The 21,887-nt window shown below is 38.0% G+C and overlaps 1 protein-coding gene across 1 annotated transcript; it reads left to right on the forward strand.

The window, feature by feature from the left end:
- The first annotated feature begins 1,219 nt into the window (after positions 1–1,219).
- Positions 1,220–17,121, forward strand: LOC145807272 (uncharacterized). The gene is made up of 4 exons (XM_082905230.1): positions 1,220–1,641; positions 15,454–15,604; positions 15,651–16,995; positions 17,102–17,121. Exons 1-4 carry the CDS (start codon positions 1,220–1,222, stop codon positions 17,119–17,121), a joined length of 1,938 nt encoding a protein of 645 aa, XP_082761356.1.
- The last annotated feature ends 4,766 nt before the right edge of the window (positions 17,122–21,887 follow it).

The following is a 21,887-nucleotide window of genomic DNA, read 5'->3' on the forward strand; positions in this document are numbered from 1 at the left end:
TGCTTTCCTTTTGTATTAAAGGCATACTTGTATAGTTATGAGTGTGTTGGAAACAGACGTAAGTATTGTGTTGAGATTGTGAAAAAAAAAATGTGAAAGACTTTGAATACTTGTGAACATAAAAGGCAAACCAGGTATAAGTCTGAAAAGTGAGAGAAAACGTACTGGGCATGGTGAAATTATTTTTCTTCATAAATTTGTTATAGTCATATGAATTTTGAAAAAAGGTATCAAGAAGAAAGAAAAGTGAATTACTTATGTTATTGAATGAAATGAATGACTTTGAGAAAATTTCTTATATATGTATATTTCTATATAAAGCGTCACATTATTTATACAGTATGAGACGAAGCATTCATGATCATAGCTATCTGTAAGTTGCTATTGTTTAGGATCATGTTGAGATCCCTATTGGACTTTATGTTCATCCCACGTTGCTAATCCTTTTTCCGGTGAACATCGAAAAGTGTTTTAAGGTCATGGATCTTCTTTACCTGTTGGCCACGAGGCCTTATATTTGTGGGCGGAATGCCATTGATGTAAAAGGGTTAAACCCTTTCTTTTACTTTTAAAGATGTAAGCCTACGGGCAATTTATTTAGTTATGCTCATGTTGCATTTAATTTGCATTCGGATGAGAGAATCTTATTTATTCTTACTTGTTGATGTAAAGAGTTTTCCGCATGTTATCTCTAAAATTGAATTAAATTAATGAATCTGGTAATGGTTTTGAGTAATAAAAAGTGGGACGTTACAACTTGGTATCAGAGCGAGCCAGGTTTGAATACTTTGGGCTCGTGGGAAGTGGTTTTTACTACAATGGGTTTGCTACGAATGGTGAGGACGTTGCATATAGTTAGCATAAGTGTTAGGACTTATGTGTTGCATTTATGTGAGCATGGGATTAAGTTTATTGGATAGTACTTGTAGCTGGTAAACTTGCTTTGAAGTCTTATTAGAAACACGACTGATCAACGTGGATTCTGATAGGAATTCCTTGAGGGTTCCGGGATGGGTGGCTATCTTTGTGGACTTGATTCGATTATGTGTTTAGGTGTTTGGATGTTTATATGTAATAGAAATGTATGTTTCGGGGCTAAGTGCGTCTTGTAACTTAAGGGTGCTGAGTGTGTGCCTTGGGGAAGGCTGTTGTGTTGTGCACTAAGCTTGGTTTTGTTTCTAGGTTTTATAGGATGTCTACATGAGGGAATAGAGGATGAATGGGTAGTAGGAGTGCTGGTAGGGGTACAACGATTCCTTTAGCACCTGCCATTGCAGCATCGGCTGTCGGCGAGGAAGTTGTACGCGAGATTGTGAGAGCGGTGCAAGATTCTCTAGCTCGCAATGAGGGTGACAAAGGATGTACCCTCAAGCTTACTAAAGAGTTTCTTCACTCCAATCCACCAGAGTTTTTAGGGGAGGCTAAACTATTGGAGGCAGATAGTTGGTTAGAACAGATTACCAAGACTCTTGATATGCTCAGAGTCGAGGACGAGGGGTTGAGGATTTCTTTGGCGACTTTCCAATTGAAGAGAGATGCGGGTTATTGGTGGAAGTATGCTAAGAATACTGTAGGTAACACATGGGTTGCTTTTATCGAGGCCTTTTTGGCCAAGTATTTCCCTCCTTCTGCTCGAGAAAGGTTAAGGGAATAGTTTGTTAAGTTACGTCAGGATACTACTCTTGTGGCACAGTTTGAGATGCGGTTTACTAGTTTGTCGAGGTTTGCTCCAGAGTTGGTGGCAATAGAGGAGCGTCATTGTTATGAGTTTGAGGTGCGATTGTGTAATGATATCCAGGAGAAAGTAGCTGGATCACTATGGAAGAATTACTATGCTCTAGTTGAGGTAGCGGCCCACGTAGAGGCCATGGTTATGAGTGTTGGTCGGGTTAGGGAGGAGGCCACCTCGGCAACTCTTATGGTTCATAAGCACTCTAGGCTTAGTAAGAGGTGGAGGCGAGCACACGGTTAGTCCTAGGTTCAATCATTATCTTTGTCAGGGGTTTCGGACTCTTCCGTTGGGAGGTCCAAGGAGGTTCAGGCTTCAGGCCAGTCTCAGAGTAGGGAGTCTGTTGTTTGTTTTGATTGTGGTCAGCTGGGCCATGTTAGACGTTTATGCCCTTTGCATGTGAATTCTACAAGTGCTTCGGAACCTAGTCAGACTCAGTCTTATCAGTCTAGTCGGGGGCAGTATCAGTACCAGAAATGGGCAGGTCAAGGTTCGAGAGCCTCGCGAGGGTCGACTTATGTCACGACCCCAAACCGCCCCTAGTAGTTTGGTGCCGGGATGGCCAGTAATCCGAGATTACCGAAGGCCAACTTGCAAAATTCACACACAATCAGAGTATACATATGGGGCTTACAAATGCGGAAGCAATAAATTTCAAGCCAAGTAGTCCATAAGAGCAGTACATAGTTTAAATGGAAAGGCATATATCTTTACATAGCTTTAATACAACAAAATGATGTACAAAAATACATCATGACCAAAAGGCTTCTCAGCTATCAAATACAAAATACAATAAAATACAACTAAGAAGCATAATCTTCAAGATGCGGCAAAAGTGCATAATCCAAAACAAGTAGCAAGTACATCTAGGCGTCATCGCCGTCCTGCTCGTCAGCTACATATATATAGAGAGGGGTGAGCTTGGATACTTAGTGAATGGTATAAATAATAAAGGGGTTTGCATGAATGATATCCGAAATCTTTATCAAATCAAAGCATAACACATCTTGTACAAAATCCAAGGGCGAATCAAGTTGGCCTAACAAATCTTTCAAGTCTCAACAATTAAAGTCTTTCGAGTTCCAAGGGATGACATTAACAAAGGTTGTGCTACAAATGCTTATAGTTCCCTAGCATGTACGGACTTTCAAAGGTTGTGCTACAAATGCTTATAGTCCCCTAGCACGTACGGACTTTCAAGATTGTGCTACAAATGCTTATAGTCCCCTAGCACGTACGGACTTTCAAAGGCTGTGCTACAAATGCTTATAGTCCCCTAGCACGTACGGACTTTCAAGATTGTGCTACAAATGCTTATAGTCCCCTAGCACGTACGGACTTTCAAAGGCTGTGCTACAAATGCTTATAGTCCCCTAGCACGTACGGACTTTCAAGATTGTGCTACAAATGCTTTTAGTTCCCTAGCACGTACGAACTTTCAAAGGTTGTGCTACAAATGCTTATAGTCCCCTAGCACGTACGGACTTTCAAAGGTTGTCACTCAAAACAAGGCTAATACTTGGTATACAAAATAGGGATCATCATTCATGCTTCACAAAATACTTTTCCAAAACAAGCAAGGCAAAACTTTATCAAAATTTAATAACATAACTTTATTAAAAATACCACTCACATAGCTCTTTAGACGTTGGGGTCAAGGCAAGTCCAAGTCCTACAAACACATGGCAAAGTCTGTTGAATGCACTTTCAAACAAGTTCACATGCATACAGATGATCTCGGCATCCATCAAAACCAAGCTAAGTCAAAACAAAACACTGTTTTTCATCTCGGGAAAACATGCTGGGCGACTACCAGGACTAGGCCGAGGTCCCACACCTCCTTGCCGAGGTGTTGCCTCGATGGCCACATTTGAGGAAACGAGGTCGGGAAAATCTAGGTTTCCCTCTCTTGAAGAACATGTCGAACATGAAGAACATGAACATGAGGAAGATGAATGCGAGATCATAATTTGCTATTACAATATCTGAGATTTCATGCTATGAATTCAAAACATGGACCTGGGTACTCATATTCAAGGATCTTGCGAGAACAAACACAAAACATGAATCTTAAGGCAAACTTTCGGATCAAACAAGACTTTTTCTTCAAAAACACATGAACACTATCTTCTCTTTCTAAAACCAACTTTAAATCAATGCATGACGTGCAGAACAGGTTCGATCATGCAATGCAGCTAGATAAACATAAAGAACGACAAGAGTAAATCAAGAATCTAACCTCAATACACGAATCTAACGGTTCGATCTCTAGGAATCAAGCTCAAAAGCCCACTCTCTCACTCTAAAACTTCTTCTTCTTCTTCTAGAGCTTCTCTCTCCTCACAAACAAAGACATATAGCAAAAATGATATATTTCTAGGTCTGCTGGCTGACTTAACACTCAGCTGGGTCATGTGGCACTATCGGGTTGGTTCTCCTAAAAAAGGTGGTTGAGTGAAAAGACAAGACTATGACAACGTGTGTTCAACAAGCAAGATGGCATGGGCACTCTGGCGGGTAATGATCTCGGCTAAGAACAAGACGTCGGCAAGTAGGGGAACAATGATCTCGGCTAGGAAGGACAACACTTGACTAAGTTGTGCCACACCTTGGCCTAGATGTGCCACACCTTGGTCTAGGTCACACCACTCCAGGACAAGATCACTTAGGTGCAAAGGTAACATCTCGGCCTAGATAATGCACATCTCGGCCTTGGTGATGAACACCTCGGCCTAGATAATGACATCTCGGCCAGTATGTTAGGGTGAAGGTGGAGGTTAAACAAAGTGGTTCCAAGGAAGTTCTAGAATAAAGATGACCTCGGCTAAACTCACACCAAATGAGATACAAATCATGCAAGAAACTCTTAAGCAAATCAAATCAAGGTTTGCAAAAATGCAACATATCAAGACAAGATCATGTAATATATGCAAGCATGACTAGAGTAGAGTGAGGGTCATTACAACTTATTAGCTAACATAGTAGTATTACCTTGGAGAGGGGCTTTTGTATTGGAGGCCGGTGATTTAATATTTGAATCTTTTTGTTGTTGACCAATGTACTGTTGGATGCAAAGGTATCATGATTATGTGTTGTATATATATTGTTGTCTGTTTATCTTCATGTATTGGGGGCACGCTGTGAATCTCAAACTCTCTTTTATATATATGTAGTGAGAAGTTGTTAATGGGATCGATGATCCTAGTGTTGTTGCATATTTGGTATTAAATTATGAGATAGTTATGTGATGGCCTGTGAGCCTTGTTTAGTTTGGAAGTTTGTTGAGAGCGGGGAATACGTGGGTAACTGTGATTAGTGTGGTGGTATCATAAGGGTCAAGTCATAAGGCTTTGGATGTGTTGATTTTAAGGGAATATGAGGCTTTAGAGTTTTGTGGTATTGGTGAAGTTACGTGAAAATGTCTGAGGGAGTGTGAGATTTGTACCTCGGGCTAGTGGAAATGGTACTGGTGTGATGTCTAGTGTTTTGGGTTTTGTTGGTTAGTGAGTTCGTTGTGATTCTATCAATCATGAATAGGGGTAGTGTTCGTGTTGTGATTTGTTATAAGTTGGTAATGATGTGTGGGTGAAATGGGTTGGTGGTGCTATTAGATATTGGGTGGAGTTTATGAGTAGGAGGAGAATTTTGTGAGTAGATGCTAGAAGTGTTCCTTGGAAGAAAGAACAGTTTGTGTTCTCGGGTAATGAAGGTAGCGTTGGTCGAAATTATTTTATGTATTAGGAATTGTGTGATTGCCATTGACCAAGTTGGTCTTATGTTTGAGATGTAAGGGCATGCTTACTATGTAGGCATAGGGGTGATGATTTCCTTAGGAACAATAATGGTATGGTTTGATCTTGAGAAATCCGGTGAGACTCAAAATATGGGGGTTTGTGAGTGGAACTCCGTTTTTGGAGTAAATGGTGTTGAGTAGCACATCAGTGTTTGGTTTATCGAGTGTAGAGGTTTATCGAGTTGATTAGTCTGCTTGTTGATATCGGGTTTTGGTTGACAAGTAGTCACCTTGAGGCAAGCTTGGGCTTGTGTATAAAGGTTGATAGGGTAAGGATGCCTTGGAATGATTTTGCAAGCATTGAGTCTCGTGTATGTGGTTGGGAAGCTTGTGTGGGACTTGTTTTGGATTAGTGGAAAACCCCAGGTTGGGGTAACGTGTTGTAGATTCTTCGTTTGCGTATGTATTTGGCTCGTGTAGCTGATAATTTATGATAATGATTATAACGGAATGAAATTGCAAAATCGTGGATTTTCTTATGCCTTATCGTGTTGATAGCACAGTTGTTATTTCTATTAATTGTTATTACAGAAATGTTACGTTTTATGTTGGTTGCGATATCACCATATGAGTGATGGGTGTTGTTGGGTGACAGTGGAAGTTCACCGATTGTTATATTGGAAAGGAATTGGAAAATGAAATTTTCCTAGTGTTATGGTCTTCTAATGGCTTTGTTAAAACAGAAATGTCGAGGATTTGATTTAATTTAAATGGTATGAAGAATTTCAATGAGTAGTCTCTGGCAATTAAATTATGGATGGTTATGTGTTATGGGTAGCACCTTATTTATGAGAAACGTTTACAAAACTTTTGAGTTTCACATGGAAAATGCAGAAATATATTTTGATTATCAACAGTGGAAATTTAAGTATCTTTGAGAAATGTTTCATATACAAGAGAAGGATTTTTTTTTTTTTAAAAAAACAAAGTTTTGCTATGGTTTGTTTCACTTGGGATGATGAATGTTGAGTAGTGGCTTAGCTTGGATCGCTAGTCGTGTGTTTAGGTGTTTTGTTTTGAGGAGGGTTTGGTATTGTTGGAGGTTATTGTGCTAGAGCATTGTCTTTTGGGAAGTGTTTTCTTGGTAAGTCCTCTTCTTTTGTGAGAGTTAACTGAAGGTTTGTTGTGAGGGTAGTTTTCTTTTCCTAAGTGCTCGGGTGTCGAGTGCTCTGTGGTCAGTTTGCCTTGTGTTTTGGTGTATTCTTAATTTTGGCACTACAACAAAATTGACTTTTCACGGCACCACATCAACGACATACAATGAATGCAAGCCGTAATTTCTCACTTTTACGACTTGCTTTTTTTGCATGTCATAAATAATAGACTTGCCACGACGTGTCTATTGCGCAGGCCGTTAATGGTAAAAATGATAATTTTTTTACGGCTTGCATTGCGCGCCGTAATTAATAAAACTTTCTACGACATACATATAGCATGCCGTTAATACATCAGTTATGTACGACACACGTCTGCCAGTCATTAAAAATAAGTCACTTTTTACGACTTACTATGTGGGTCGTGAATGGTATCCCAAAATACTTTAGGCGCCAAAACCCAAATTTTTTGGCACCACTTATCCAAAAAAAAAAATATTTAATTTATTTTTTTATTATCAAACAAACTAATACAATTCAAAAAAAAAAGAAAAGAAAAAAAACACAGAGTTTCTAAGAAGAGAGGGAGACGTAGGTGAAGGGGAAAGGTTTCTTCAAACACTTCTTCAATCAATTGAATCAGTGGAGATCCATTGACGCAATCTGCTTCGACTTACTACGAGAAGAAAGGTCCATTGACGTAGTCTACTTCGACTGCTTCGACTTGGACTTGGCTTCAATTTGTAATATGCTTCGACTACTTCTACTGCTTTGACTTCGACTGGCAAGGCACTCTTTCTTCTCTTCCTTCTTCCTGAAACCCTTGTTTCGTCTCTCTCTCTGTCTCTCTCTCTCTCTCGGTATATGTATATATATTTATATCCCCTCCTCCCTTCCCTTCTCTGTTTTTCTGTTTGTTTTCATGCACTGTGGAATCTGTCCCTTTCTGTGCTTGAACTGATGGATGAATGAAATGCATCTGCTGTTTGTTTTTATATTAGGCGTTTGAGTTGTAAGAACTAGATTAATGTTGTAAGAGCTTTGAGCATTTGAATGAATATTTTATGCCTATGTGAGCAGTGTACTTTGCATCTAGCTTTATATCTTAAGTGGCTAGCTTACTGGTGTAGACACCCCATTTTTGATTGTCCTTAAGACTTGGACATCATCGTTTGAATACTCAATGATCATCCATGTTTGTGTTCGTTTTGAACGTCCAAAGTTTTTGGCGGAGTGCCTTGCCTTTGAGCTTTTGAAACTTGTCTGTTTTGTGCTTGGTTGTGGACCAAGAGCTTGTAACTTTGTTTCTGGGGAAGAGGGTGACCTATCGGCCAGCCCTACAACCCATCGGCCAGGGATTGTTCCCATCGACCATCAGTGGTGGCCGGTCGGCTACACTAATGGCCGGTCGGCCACCAATGATGGCCGACGGCCAATTTTCTCATTTTTTCAGATATTTTATGTGCCAGCTGTTGATCATTGAAGCCATCCTGCATACACGTGTATGGACGGATGAAGCAAGCTTTTTGCTTGCTTTTTCTATATAAGGGGAGGTCCCTTCCCTAGTTTGAGGGTTACAAAATTTCAGAGCTGAAATTTTTCTCTCTCTAGAGTTCTCTCTCTCTCTCTCTCTCTCTCTATATATATATATATATTGTGCTTAGAAGTGAGTTTTCTCTAGAACTTTGCATACAACCCCTTGATCAAACATCCCTATCTTGGAGCTGAGGTTCCTTAAGGCTTGTTTGGAGTTCCTAAAGCTGGTTTTGGCTCAGAAGAAGACCTGTTTGTTACTGTGCTTCAAGGGTAAGGCCTTATCCTCTTTTAAGCTTTGTTTTAATCCATTACTTGGCCACCTTTGCATGCTATTTTTGGCCTAGTTTCCAACTGCAAAAACCTCTGTTTTTAAGGCTTAAAAATGGTGGTTTAAGGTATTTCTGGAGTTAGGGGTGATCCACCCTCCTTTTAGGCTTGTTTGCTAAGTGTTGTACCATCTTTTAAAGCTTTTAAAACAATCTTTTTTGGCCTTTAAACCACTAAGTTCCAGGGGAGTTTCAATGGTAGAAAGTTGGTTTTGAGGTCTAAAATATAAGGGGGTGGCCTCTCCTCATTGTGTCTTGTTTGCATGTGTTGATGGCCCAACACATGAGCATGTTTTTCTACCATCTCATGGCTTGATCTCAGCATATTTTTGTGACTATTTGGACCTGCTTTAACTCTATTTTTGGCTAGTTTGGCTAGTTGTTGCTTACATCTTACACTTGTAGTGTAATCTTGCTTACTAGCTTAACATGCCTAATGAGTTAGCCTATCTTTCTACTCTGTTGTGACTTGGTCTCAGCATGTTTTTGCCATTGATTTAGCATGCTTTAACTCAGTTTTGAGTGGTCTTGGTCATATGAGACTTGCTATGCATGGTTGTAGTGTAAACGCCCTTCACTAGCTTTGCGATTTAAAGCTTCTAGCATGCTTTGCTTGGGTTGTTTGCATGCCATAGCATCATTTAGCATGTAATTTTAGAGCATATATCATTGTCACACTCTCACATATTTCACTCTTTCAATGCTTTTGAGCGTTGTGCTTTGTGCCTTGTTTATGAGCCAATACATGAACATGGTTTTCTTGCTTTTCATGCTACCATCTCAGCCCATTTTAGCCACTATTTTGGCATATTTTAGGTCTATCCATAGCTGGTTTGGTTGTTTGAGCTTGATATTGCATGCTCCTAGTGTAATACACTTCACTAGCTTTAAAGCTTTTGGCTCTTAACATGTTGTGCATGCATTACTTGCATGTTTTAGCCTTATTTCTCATGCCATTTTAGCACTAAAAACATCTGCAACCTCCCTCATTTCTTCATTGTTCCTTTTGTTTTGAGGATTGTTTGGCCTTAAGGTTGTGTTTAAGAATGAGGTAGGGTTTATGCTCAAATGGCTTTAATCCTCTTTTGAGGGTTCCTCCTAGTCAAAGGCATGATCCCTCTCATGTCCTAAACCACCCTTTTGTTTGACCCCTCTCCAATTAGAGGACTTTTCACATTGGACTTAACCGGTTAAAGGACTAATTGGTAAGCTAAAATGTGTAAACAAAATTGAATCAAGTAAAACATGACTAAGATAAGCATGTTGTTTGCATTGTATGTGTTTGGATCGGACGTTAATCCAAACACAAGAAATGTGGGACGTTTCATACTCAAAGTGATGAAACGTATCACGTTTCTTGGTCGCCATCACCCTTGATCATACATGATAGGGTGGTGGCCATTTGAGTCTTATGTGCGCATTCACTAAGCTTGTACAAGCTTGATTCTTTGGCCATCATGCATTGAGATGCTTGATTGGTGGCTTGAGAGTCAAGTGCCACACTCCTTTGAGCTTGAAAAATGATAAGGAGGGTGGCAGTACATACATTCCCTTGCAAATACATTGCCATGCTTCTGTTTGCTCTCTGTTGCAACAAAAGGAGGCATTCCAGGGAAGCAGTGGTCGACCGGCCACCCAAGTCAGCCGACCGGCCACTAGTGTTGGCCGATGGTCACAAATCATGGCCGATCGGCCATCAATGTGTTCTTGAAATCAAATAGAAGCAGTCTGGGAGTTGGCATAATTTTCAGAGGTCCAAAGATGTGTAAACAGAGGCATCTAGAGGCAAGGCGGTGGATTTTCGGGGTGAAGCCAACCGAGCATGCATCTCTCGCTCGCAAGGCCACTTTACTTTCTTTTAATTAGTTAGTGGTAGCTAATTATTTGATTCAAGTGTTGTAATTAATTAGCTTAGTGTAGCTAGTTATTCAATTCGGTTTGTAATATTTAATTTGCTAGAATAGTTAATTAGTTGGTTTGTAATAAGTAGCTTAGCCTAGCGTAGCTAGTTAGCTTATTTATTCGGACCCTCCTTCGCGAGGGCGTATTGTTGTAATATGCGCGTGTGTGTGTGTGTGTACATGTCTTCCAACCCCACTTCTTTCTCTTTTTTACTTAACTGCTTTTGATGGTTAGTTTTAGGGCACGTTTTGATTAGCATACTTTATACTTTGCATGCGTGCATCATTCATTTGTATTGCATGCATCGGGCTCGGCGCATCATTCAAACTGCATCGTATTTCAATATTTTTTTGAATACGTGCTATCAAATTGTTGCATTCATATGCCATCTTAGATAGCCGAGCCTATTTAGTTGCATTGCTGCATGTGTTGCATTAGGCATTTTGTATAGTTAGGATCATGCATTGTTTCTAACTAGCTTTTGTTTTGGCTTGGAGTACACTGTAAGTTTTACGCTTTAGCATAGTTGCATGAGTGTGAGTGATGCCATGTTTCGCGTGCTTGCCATGAGGCTATGTGCTTACTTGATAAACTGCATGAATGTTTGTAGATGAAGGCTTTGATTGCTTGAATTGGGACAATTCAATGAATGTGCGTTTTAAGCCCACTTTGAGGGTGGCAAATCCGCGCTTTAGCCCACTTGCGAGTGGCACTTCCAAACCATTTTCGAAAACAAACATGAGTTGAATTTGTTCCAATTCTCGTGATTGAGTCTATACTTGTATGTGTGCGCCACATAGTAAAGTTAGCTAATAATCAGAATAAGAATACATGAGGTTTATAAAATGACATATCATGCTTAGTAGAGGCCGATTCTTTGATCGGGCGAGCGGGGGTGCTCATTTCATGACCTTCCCCTCTCGTACCCAAGTTCCCGAGCTGAGGCAACTTTGGTGATTACGGACACGTGACCTTTGGCACGAGTCAGGGTTTCCTAAATTTTCCCAAAACAAAATATTTAGGTGACGACTCTGTAATCTGGAAAAATAGTCCATTTATGGTGCTTTTGATTCCAAATCAATTTTCCAAAATGATTTTCCAGATTTGGACTCTTTGGTGTTTATCAGTCTCACATTGCACTTTGTGAGATTAGATTCAAGACCGTGACAGGAGTCCGAATCGTAGGAGACCAATTCGAGCTCTCCAAAAGGGGGCGCGCGAAGAAAGTCGGGTCTACAATTGGTTCTAGCAAAGGTTTTCTTGTCATAATGTCATTGCTGCACCATTATTTATTTATTCTTTTAATAATTTGCGGCAAAGGGCTTGTTGCGTAATGTAGATGCTATGGATGTATGAACTGTGCTAGAGTGTTTGCAGGGCTGGATGCTTGAGTCTGGACTTACAGTTTGGATTAGCACTGTTTAACCCAAATAGATCTCATTAGTCATTATTTAAAATAAAATTTAAGTGCACAAATTCCAATCACAAAACACAATTTTCTCACATAAAGCATCGTATTAAATAGTATCCAAAGGTATCACTGAAAATTGAAAAAATTCATTCAACAATTAAGAGAAAATGGCACGAATCAATCATACCCATATAATTTAGCATAATCTCAATATTGGAATTGTCAGTACGCTACAATAACACATATGCCAGATTAGGGCACAAACACATTCTCATGAAACTTATCAAATTTCTTGCTCAAAGCCTTCATTCGCTTCACATATCCCTGCAACTGCCAGTCCAAGATGTCAGTCCACTGTATCCAAACTCCAATATTCAACTTCCTGGGGTGCTAGCATATGATTGGACGTATGTTTGGTTGCCAACCTAGTTAGGATCCATTTGTTCGCTATGATGCTTGTGCACCCTCTCTTGTTTTTGTTGTAATCTTTTCCATCAATAAAGTTTTCTTCTTATTTTTGGTTCTTTAAGTGTCTAGTGGCTAGCATTTAGTTGCCTGGCCATTGGCTTCTGGTTCTATCAAATACATGTTTTTGTTAAGTAAATATTTCTGGTTTGATTAAACATATCATAACTTTACATCGCTGTGAATCACTTGATTATTCTGAAGATGAACCTTATTGTGAATTCTGTTATATATATATATATATATAAAATTTGCTATGGCACTGTGCATCTGCACCTTATGCGCAAGTAGTCGCTTGTTTTCTACGAATTGGGGGGAATTAGTTGCTGCCTGATGGACTTGCTTTTTGATATCATTTTCTATTATGTCCTACGTGAAGCTATTAATAGTGTTTGAAACTGGAAGTAGTGGCAAACCTGGTTTGGTTTCCCCTAATGTGTGAGTATGCCAACATAGGTTCTTTGATAATAATAATAAGGTTTACTTACCGTTGTACTAAAAATTAATGTTGTGGTAAAAGATTGGCTCCATTAGATTTTGGAAAAAAGTGACTTTCTTGTATGGGGTTCAGAGGTTGACTGTTATTCCCGGAAGGTTTTTAATTTTTTACAGAAAAGAAAATAGTGTTTGACATGAATTGATGCTCTCTTTACCTTCTCTCACAAAATGATGGCTCTGTTATCTTATGGAGAGCTTGTTTCTAGTGGATAGGATTTTTAGTGTCATGTTCATTGCCATCTCTATGAAATCGCCAGAATTTAGGAATTCATTTGAGTTGCTGTAACATTTTTGTAGTTTTTTTAATTTTTGGCGCTGAAACACAGTAGCTGCTCAGGTGGAGTTGAGCCTAAGCTATGGACGTGGCAGTGGATGGATGGGCAGGGGTCCAAGGGGTGGTGGCAATCAGGCATAATGATTGGGGGTTGGTGTGCTTTGCTCTAGCTGAATGTTTGCCATGGCTTAGCGATTATCATATTTTAAAGTCTGGTTTGGAAGTTTTGAAATTATGGCTTTATGTTCTTCAGGGTTTTTAACATTGATTTTGTTCTTTTTGTGAATGTGGGCAAAGCTTGTTTTAAACTCTGTTGCTGCTTTTTATGTTAGCCAAAAAGCAAGTAGCCAATTTCTAATTGCTGTCAATTTCACTCTTTGCAGTCCAAGTATATGCTTATTGTATTTATTCATATATCTTTATTCATAGCTGTTTTTTTTTCTAAACTCTTTTAATCATGTTCTTTCCATGCTATTTCTTGGCAATTTCTTGGTGATGTCATTTTTGTTTATGCTGTTGTGAAGTTTTGTAGTGCACTAAACTAGTATTTATTGTGAAAAGGACCAACTTTTATGGTATTTGGTGTTAGGCATTGAAGTTCATGTAGTATTTGCAGAGATTGCTCAACCATTGCGTCACTTGACTTATCTGCATTTTTTTGAAGGTCCAATAAAATATCACTTGACTTATCTGCATTTTTTTGAAGGTCCAATAAAATAAGATCGCATTTCAATGTTTAGCTTGAGGTTTCACAGAAATTTTGGGCTATTACGATTATTTGATGTTTGTTTTGTACTTTGTGCAAACTGATGTGGAAACTAGGTGGAGAGGATAAAGTTATGAGATTGCTGATGTGTATTGTGGGCATTATCACTATTTGTGTTTATACCAAATTCACATTTTTTATGCAAAAGCACACGACTTTGGAAAATAAATTGTTATTGCCTTTAGTAATATCTCTAATTTTGTCTCTTTATTTTTTTTAAAAAACATTCTTAATCACTCCATGAACATGTCTAGACTGGTATACAAGGCTTTATTTTGATTTGGTTTATAATTTTAATAATTTATTTCATGTAGACTGGTAGCAATTGTTAGCATATGCTTGTGAATAAGTTTGATTGACCTAAACAAGCAGAGAAACATAATACATAAAGCTCAATCTTCACACTTTTTTTTTTCGTTTTTTTTATTTTGTTTTGTTTTGTATTGTTCTTTTTTTTTTCTTTTTTTTTTTTAAGGTTTCATTTGTGCAGAATGACAGCTTTTAAGTAGAAGCTGCTCAAGTTTTATGCCACTTTAGCTCATTGCCTAAATAAAAAAAATTCCTAGAAGATAAATGGTCTAGCCACAAATTGAAGGTTTATATTTAGTTCAATGGAATGAGATGGAATGATTATTTTTGGTGAATAATAATTTAGCTACACTTTATTTTTATTATTATTTTTAATTAATCAAACAGTAGAATGAATATTTTCACATTTTATTTTAGTGGACCAAACACTACTTTGATGCTCAAAATGCCTTTACTAATGTGTAATTTGACGTAAAGTCTCAATCATTTTGTTTGGTTTTGTTCATAGGTTCAGGTTCTTATTTTATTTATTTATTTATTATTATTTTTTAAGAAATAGAAATTAGATTGTCTAATGATTATTTTGGGTATTACTGTTCTAGTTGAATTTTAGGCTTGGCTATTAAACGGAAAAGGTTGAATTCCTTACATTGATTAAATTTATCCACTTTTACTTTTCAATTGGTTTTTACTTAATGAAAATGGGAAATTTCATCTTTTAAACTGCTGCTGCACTACTCTGCTCTGTGTACGATCTTGTTGTAGTAATTGTTATATGGATGTTGTGTTGGGAATAATTTGCTCTGGCCCTGTATAGCAGTTTTTTCAAAGTGCTGCTGACTAGCTGTCAAAGCCTCCTTGTGAAAGAGCTAAAATAATTATTTCAATCTAGGAGAAGGAAGGAATCAAGCAATTTCGAGTTTACAAGATATAGTTTTTTTTTTTTTATTTGCCTAAAGTTTGTTAAACTTATTCACAGAATAATTATCTAGTTGTCATCTAGTATGTTACTAAGTTGCCTATCAAACACCAAAATTGATATTCAATTATTTGTTATGTACTTGATATTTCCAGAATTTAATGGTATTTGATTACAATTCTAGATTCTAGATTATTTGAAACTCTAAAATACCATCTTAGTGTATTTGCTAATCATTTTGAGCATTGATGCATGTAACTAATTTTAGTAGTTTTTGTGGATGCAATTTGTTAGCAAGTGGAAAGTTGGAGATGGGCAAAACATGGGTACATTTTCCAAGGTCTATTTCTAAACACAACCATAAATATGCTTTCAAATGTTAAGTTACTCATTTTGTTTGGATGGAATTAATAATAATTTTAAGTTTTCAGAGTATCGAATGAGTATGTGGATGGAGCGAGAAAATTTGTCAACATGGCTAAGGCAAATTTAGGGAATACCGATATGATCATATGCCCTTGTGGAAGTTGTCAAAACCTGTCACAACAGCATTGTGATACTGTTTTCAAGAATTTGGTCATGGTAGGGATGTCATGGGGAATGACTAAGTGAACCTGTAGAAGTTTAGGACAATGTCGAAATTCCGGAGACATATAGGCTGTTTAGAGATGTTTATGCACACGATGATTTTCCGCAACCTAGAAATGAAAGTAGAGAGAGGGAGTTCACACAAGCATTAGAAGATGCTGAAACTCCTTTATATCCAGGTTGTACAAAGTACTCTAAGTTCTCAACAATTGTCGCTTTATACAAGCATAAAGTTGTGTATGAGGCATCTAATAAGAGTTTTGATGAAAATTTGAGATTAGTGTCTGACATGCTACTAGAAGGTGACACACTTGTGCAATCTATATATTCAGCAAAGCAGTTGGTTAAAGCATTTGATCTTGGGTATGACAAAATGCATGCGTGTGTCAATGATTGTTGTTTATTTAGAAAAGATTTACAACATATGGAGGCATGCCCGAAATGTAATTGTTCACAGTGGAAAGTAGATAAGCGAACTAAGAATATTAAAAAGGTGGTTCCAACGAAGGTGTTGCGTTATTTTCCCATAATTCCAAGATTTAGAAGAATGTTCAGGTCACAAGAAAAAGTAAAACAGTTAACTTGGCATTCCACTCACAAAAGTCAAGATGGAAAGATGCGACATCCAGTTGATTCGTTGGCATGGGATGCAATTGATCACAAGTGGCCCTCTTTTGCATCGGATCCACGAAACCTTCGACTTGGTCTTGTAACAGATGGATTCAATCCCTTTGCAAATCTTAGCTCAATGTACAGTTGTTGGCCAGTGATGTTAGTGACTTATAATCTTCCTCCATGGTTATGCATGGCAAAGGAAAATATAATGTTGACATTACTTATACCGGGACCAAAGCAACCAGGGAATGATATAGATGTGTATCTGCAGCCACTTATAGAAGACCTACAAGAATTATGGAATAATGATGTGGAGGTCTATGACGCAGCCATCAAGTCTATGTTTAATTTGAAGGCTATATTGATGTGGACAATAAATGATTTTCCAGCTTATGGGAACTTAACTGGATGTGCCATAAAAGGGAAAGTTGCATGTCCTATATGTAGCATTAACACATGCTCGCAGTGGTTGAATCATAGTAAGAAGATAGTGTACATGGGCCACATGCGATTTCTATCTTCGGATCATCCATTTCGAATGAAAAGAAGTTGGTTTGATGGAAAGCAAGAACTTGGGGGAAAACCTAAACCATTGAGTGGATCTGATGTGTTACATGCAGTAAGGGACATCGAAACTAATTGGGGAAAAACTACAAAGGAAAGGAAAAGAAAAAGGGCCCAGACCAAAAAGAAGGATGATAAAAAAAGAGTCAGATTGCGTCCAACCATGGAAGAAGAAGTCCATATTTTTCAATCTACCATATTGGAATGTAAGTCCTTGGAAAGTAGGATTTCATATTCTTTTGTCTATCGTTAGTCTTAGTTAAACTTTTTCTTCTAGTTTTTTAAATAATAAATCTTTTGTTAATGTTGCAGGCATTGCTTTTACGTCATAACTTGGATGTGATGCACATCAAGAAAAATGTTTGTGAAAGTTTTTTATGCACACTTTTAGATGTTAAGGGGAAATCAAAGGATGGTCTTAAGGCTCGTAAAGATTTGGCAGAAATGGGAATTAGAAGTGTGATAACCGTGTCCTGTACTATGTTAATTAATCATGATTATGTTTGTAATTATGTGCTTAATGTGAATTTGGGTGTTAATTGCATGATTATATGTGATTTTGGCTTTGTATCTATTCATCGTAGGAAAATCTGTTAGAATCTGTGCTTTGAACTGAAAATTGAAGGCCTTCTCGGTTACAGAACCTGAAATTGACTACGCCATCATGAATGGCATAATTTTTAGAGCCTGCGGTGAAATTTAATTAGAAATTGGTTTGGATCAAAATAATTAGATTAAACTGATTGAATTAGGTACAATTAATTAGCTTTAATCAAGTCTAATTAGATGAGCCTATAAATGGGCCTTCATACACTTAAACTCACCATATGTTTCAGCTCAAAATCTGAATTTGCTCTCTAGAGAGAGAGAGAGAGTTTGTCGATTCTAGAGACAGAAAGAGGGAGAATTGTGCATTTTGACTCAAAGATTGTGGATTGGGAAGCTACATTCAAGATCTAGCTAGAATTTGTGAACATTGAAGCTCCTAGGTGAGTATTTGAGCATAAATTCATAAGTTAAGTTTATAATTTTGTGAATTCAAAGAGAATATGTAACCAATAGCAAGAATTAAGTTGTAATTGATGAATTTGGAGTCAATGAATGCATACATGTTTAGAATTGCCATGCATTTGCATAAGCTAGCATGTAACATGTTAATTATGAAAGATTGGACATTGAATCATACATGCAAGCATGGTTTTGTTGAGTTTCATGGTTATAAGCACCATTTGTACCATTTGTAATAGAAATGGAGTCAAGAATTGACATGCATGCATGATTGATGAAGATATGAAGTTTGAATGCATGAATTTAATGTGTTGGAAGTAAGTTTGGTATAATTTGGGTTTGCATGTGATTGATTCATAAGATTTGAGCTTCATAATGTAGTAAATTGGTGTTTGTAGCATGTTAGTAGTTGTATATGAGAGTTATGAGTTATAAAATGCAAGCTATGTTGATTTGAATGCAAGTTTGAAGCTCAAACTGGCTGCTGGAAATTCCAGAATTCGACATGTCCGCTCGAGTGGGGAAAGCGCCGCTCGAGCATAAAATGCTAGTTCCCAGAACTTTTGCAGACATGGACGTCCGCTCGAGTGGGGATATTCACGCTCGAGCGGGTAGCCATGTAGTTTGATTTTCAGCTCGAGCGTCCGAAGTCACGCTCGAGCGTGAAAATGAGGCAACCAGTATTTTTGCAGACCCAATGGGTCCGCTCGAGCGGGGAGCCCTGTTTCAGAAAGTTTGTAAAGTGGTTTTGTGATTTATTTTCCGTTCTCTTTCATTTCTAGGCACTCTTAGGCATGCATTGAGCTTTTTGAATGAGTTAAAATGATAAGAAATGAGCCTAAGAGGAATGTATGAATGAAGAACAGATTGAATAGTTTGTGACCCATATGTGTTATGTAATGTGTAGGGTCGAGCTCGAGGGAAAATCCATCGGCGAAACACTGTGAGTAATATCTTAGTAAAGATATTTTCAAGTATGTCACTTTCCAAATGCTACTTCTGTATGACCTCCATGGATTTGTTGATTTGAAATATGAATGAGTATTCTATATGTCTAATTTGTATAAGGTCGTTTGACACGTTTGATATATTTGAATTGGGCCTAAGGCCGTTTGCCGTTTGCCATTTGTCGTTTGCCATTTGCCGTTTGCCGTTGATATCTTTGATATGCCTGGATTGGGCCTAATGCTGTTGGACATGAATGATTGGGCCAAAGGCCGTCGGACATGAGTGATTGGGCCAAAGGCCGTCGGACATGAATGATTGGGCCAAAGGTCGTCGGACATGAGTGATTGGGCCAAAGGCCGTCGGACATGAATGATTGGGCCGAAGGCCATCGGACATGAATGATTGGGCCGAAGGCTGTCAGACATGCATGATTGGGCCGAAGGCCGTCGGACATGAATGATTGGGCCAAAGGCCGTCGAACATGAATGATTGGGCCAAAGGCCGTCGGATATGAGCGATTGGGCCAAAGGTTGTTAGACTTGGATGCAAAGATGAGCCAAAGGCAATTTGAATATATCATTTGATATGTTGAAATACCATGATGGGCCAAAGGCCGTTTGAATGAAAGGGACCATGACCATGAGTATGAAATACACATGGATATGAATATAAAGAGAATGGGCCCGAGGCCGTTTGATACGCCTGATATGTTTGGATTGGGCCCGAGGCCGTTTGATGTGTTCGAATTGGACCAAAGGTCATTTCGTATAGATGGACCTGAGGTCGTTTCGCATATGGACACGATGTGTTGGACCTAAGGTCATTTTGCTTTGTTGAGATTTGTAAATCTGGTGTGAATGAGAATAGTGGTTTAAATATGTACATTATAAGTATGATTCATTTATGAATGAATCTCATTCATTAACCTCTTTATTTTGATATTATTCACTAGGCGTTAGCTTACTCTCATTTATATGTATATAGGTGAGCAAAAGGGACGTTCAACCCCAGCCCTAGTGGAATTTAAGAAAGGAACCCGAGTTTTCTGAAGTCAGCCCAGGTGCCTCACGCAAGAGGCTTTGTTCATGATCTTTTGTATTCCTTTTTGCTGTTTCTATTGGTCATGATAGATCGTTTATGTGTATAAGCTTTTGGTTTAGCTGACTATGTGTTTGAATGATCCTGGGTATACAAGATGTTATCTACTGATATGTGGTGTGAGTTATTATTAAGTACATGTGAAACGTTTTGATATGCCATGTAAGCATAGCTCATTGGACAAAGTTTTAAATTTGCTTCCGTTTGGCCCCTTAACTCTGATGGAATATCTTTTGTTTTGGTTTGAGGCCGTAGGTGATCTCATGATTACTGGCCGGTTATAACCTTAATCTATAGGGGCAAGTTCGGGTTATGACAGAGTGGTATCAGAGCACAAGTTAATAACTCACACACTTGTCCAAATGAGCCATAAGGTATCTAGAAAAGACTTAAGATGCATCCATTTGATAAGTACATGATGTAAGCATTGAGAAATTGTGATTATATGAGATATGAATTGTTACACTACTGTGTACAACGAGTTTTGTTTTGTCATAATGCACGTACATGAACATGCGAATCATGAAAAGTTGCTTATGCGCATTTGATTCTGCAAATGAGTGTCTATGTGGAATATGAATATGGTCAAATGTGTAATTACTTAGTAAGTGTTTAGCACGCGATATCTGATAAGTATGCAATCATCTGTTACGTATGTGATTAATTGTGTCTTGACGACACGTAAAATGAGAATATAACGATGTGCCTATGTGCGAATGTACCTATGTGTATCTGTGTTTATTTTTGTATTGGGCATTCCTTATTTGGCATGGCTTAATAAGAGTTTGTGTAGATCATGGATAAAGTAAGGGCATACAAGTTGGCAGACTCTTCCACAGCCCGACTTGATAGACTGGAAAGAATAGTATAAGAAATGGCAGAGATCTTAGGAAAAACAACATCAGTTGCTGCTACGACAAGAACCTTTGCCACCACTAGTGCAAGAGCATCAAGTGAATGAGTTGGAAGTCACAAAATACATTGAGGTGCTAGACCGAACACTGATGATTTAAGCTAACATGAACCGATCTTCTGAATGGAAAAGCAAGAGACAAGGCTTTTTCTCAAAGAAGAGGTCATTTAAAAAGCAAAATACGGGATCATTGCGTACTTCAAGCTCTACAAGGAATACGGCGTCGACACGTAATGAATGTGGTAAGAAACACCGAGGAGTTTGTTATCGAATTTCTGGGGCATGTTATGGGTGTGGTGGTGTGATAACCTTGGTCCATATTATGCTAATTAATCTTAATTGTGATTGAGATTATGTGTTTGATATGATTTTGAATGCCCTTTTATATGAATATATGTGGTTTTGAATTTTTATCTGTTTACCGTAGGAATATCTGTTCAACTTACTGTTACAAACTGAAAATTGAAGGCCTTATCGGCCCCAAAACCCAAAATTGACTTCGCCATTGTGATTGGCGTAATTTTTAGAGCCTACGGTGAAATTTAATTGAAAATTGATTCGGATCAAATTAAATAGATTAAATTGATGGTGTGGTGCTCAATTATTTAATATTAAAGAAATGTGTTTGAGAAGGAGCCTATAAGGGCCAATTTACACCCTCATTCATTTTGCTTGAGCTCAAAATCAGATTTTAGACTTTAGAGAGAGAGAGGGTGAAGGCAATTGAAGATTGTGCAAGAAACTTGAATAAATTGAAGACCAACTCAAGAATTAACCATAATTTGGAAGATTAAAGCTCCTAGGTGAGTAAGTTTATGAGTTTGAGCTTGTGATTTTGTGAATTCAAGTGGTTTGGTAGCTCATGGCAAAGATTGAGTTGAATATGGAGTCAGAATGTGCATGCATGCATAAAATTATCATGAATTGGAAAGAATTGTATAATCTATCATGTAGCGTGTTAGTTATGATGAATTGAGTTGTTGGATCATACATGCAAGCATGATTTGGATGAGTTTTATGTGTGTAAGCATCACTTAAGCCATTTGAAACGAAATTGGAGTTAAAAGATTACATGCATGTTTGATTAATGAAGACATGGAGTAATGTGAAGTTGAATACATATGTTTTGAA

This window comes from Camellia sinensis, chromosome 14 (genome assembly GCF_055761805.1).
Source record: "Camellia sinensis isolate YWXY chromosome 14, ASM5576180v1, whole genome shotgun sequence".
Lineage (NCBI taxonomy): Eukaryota > Viridiplantae > Streptophyta > Magnoliopsida > Ericales > Theaceae > Camellia > Camellia sinensis.

Bases quoted from the DNA above. Each gene is read 5' to 3' on its own strand.
- LOC145807272 (XM_082905230.1), top strand. From the start codon at position 1,220: ATGGGTAGTAGGAGTGCTGGTAGGGGTACAACGATTCCTTTAGCACCT. The intron at 15,605-15,650 runs GTAGGGATGTCA...GTAGAAGTTTAG, and splicing joins TTTTCAAGAATTTGGTCATG to GACAATGTCGAAATTCCGGA. The intron at 16,996-17,101 runs GTAAGTCCTTGG...TTAATGTTGCAG, and splicing joins TCAATCTACCATATTGGAAT to GCATTGCTTTTACGTCATAA.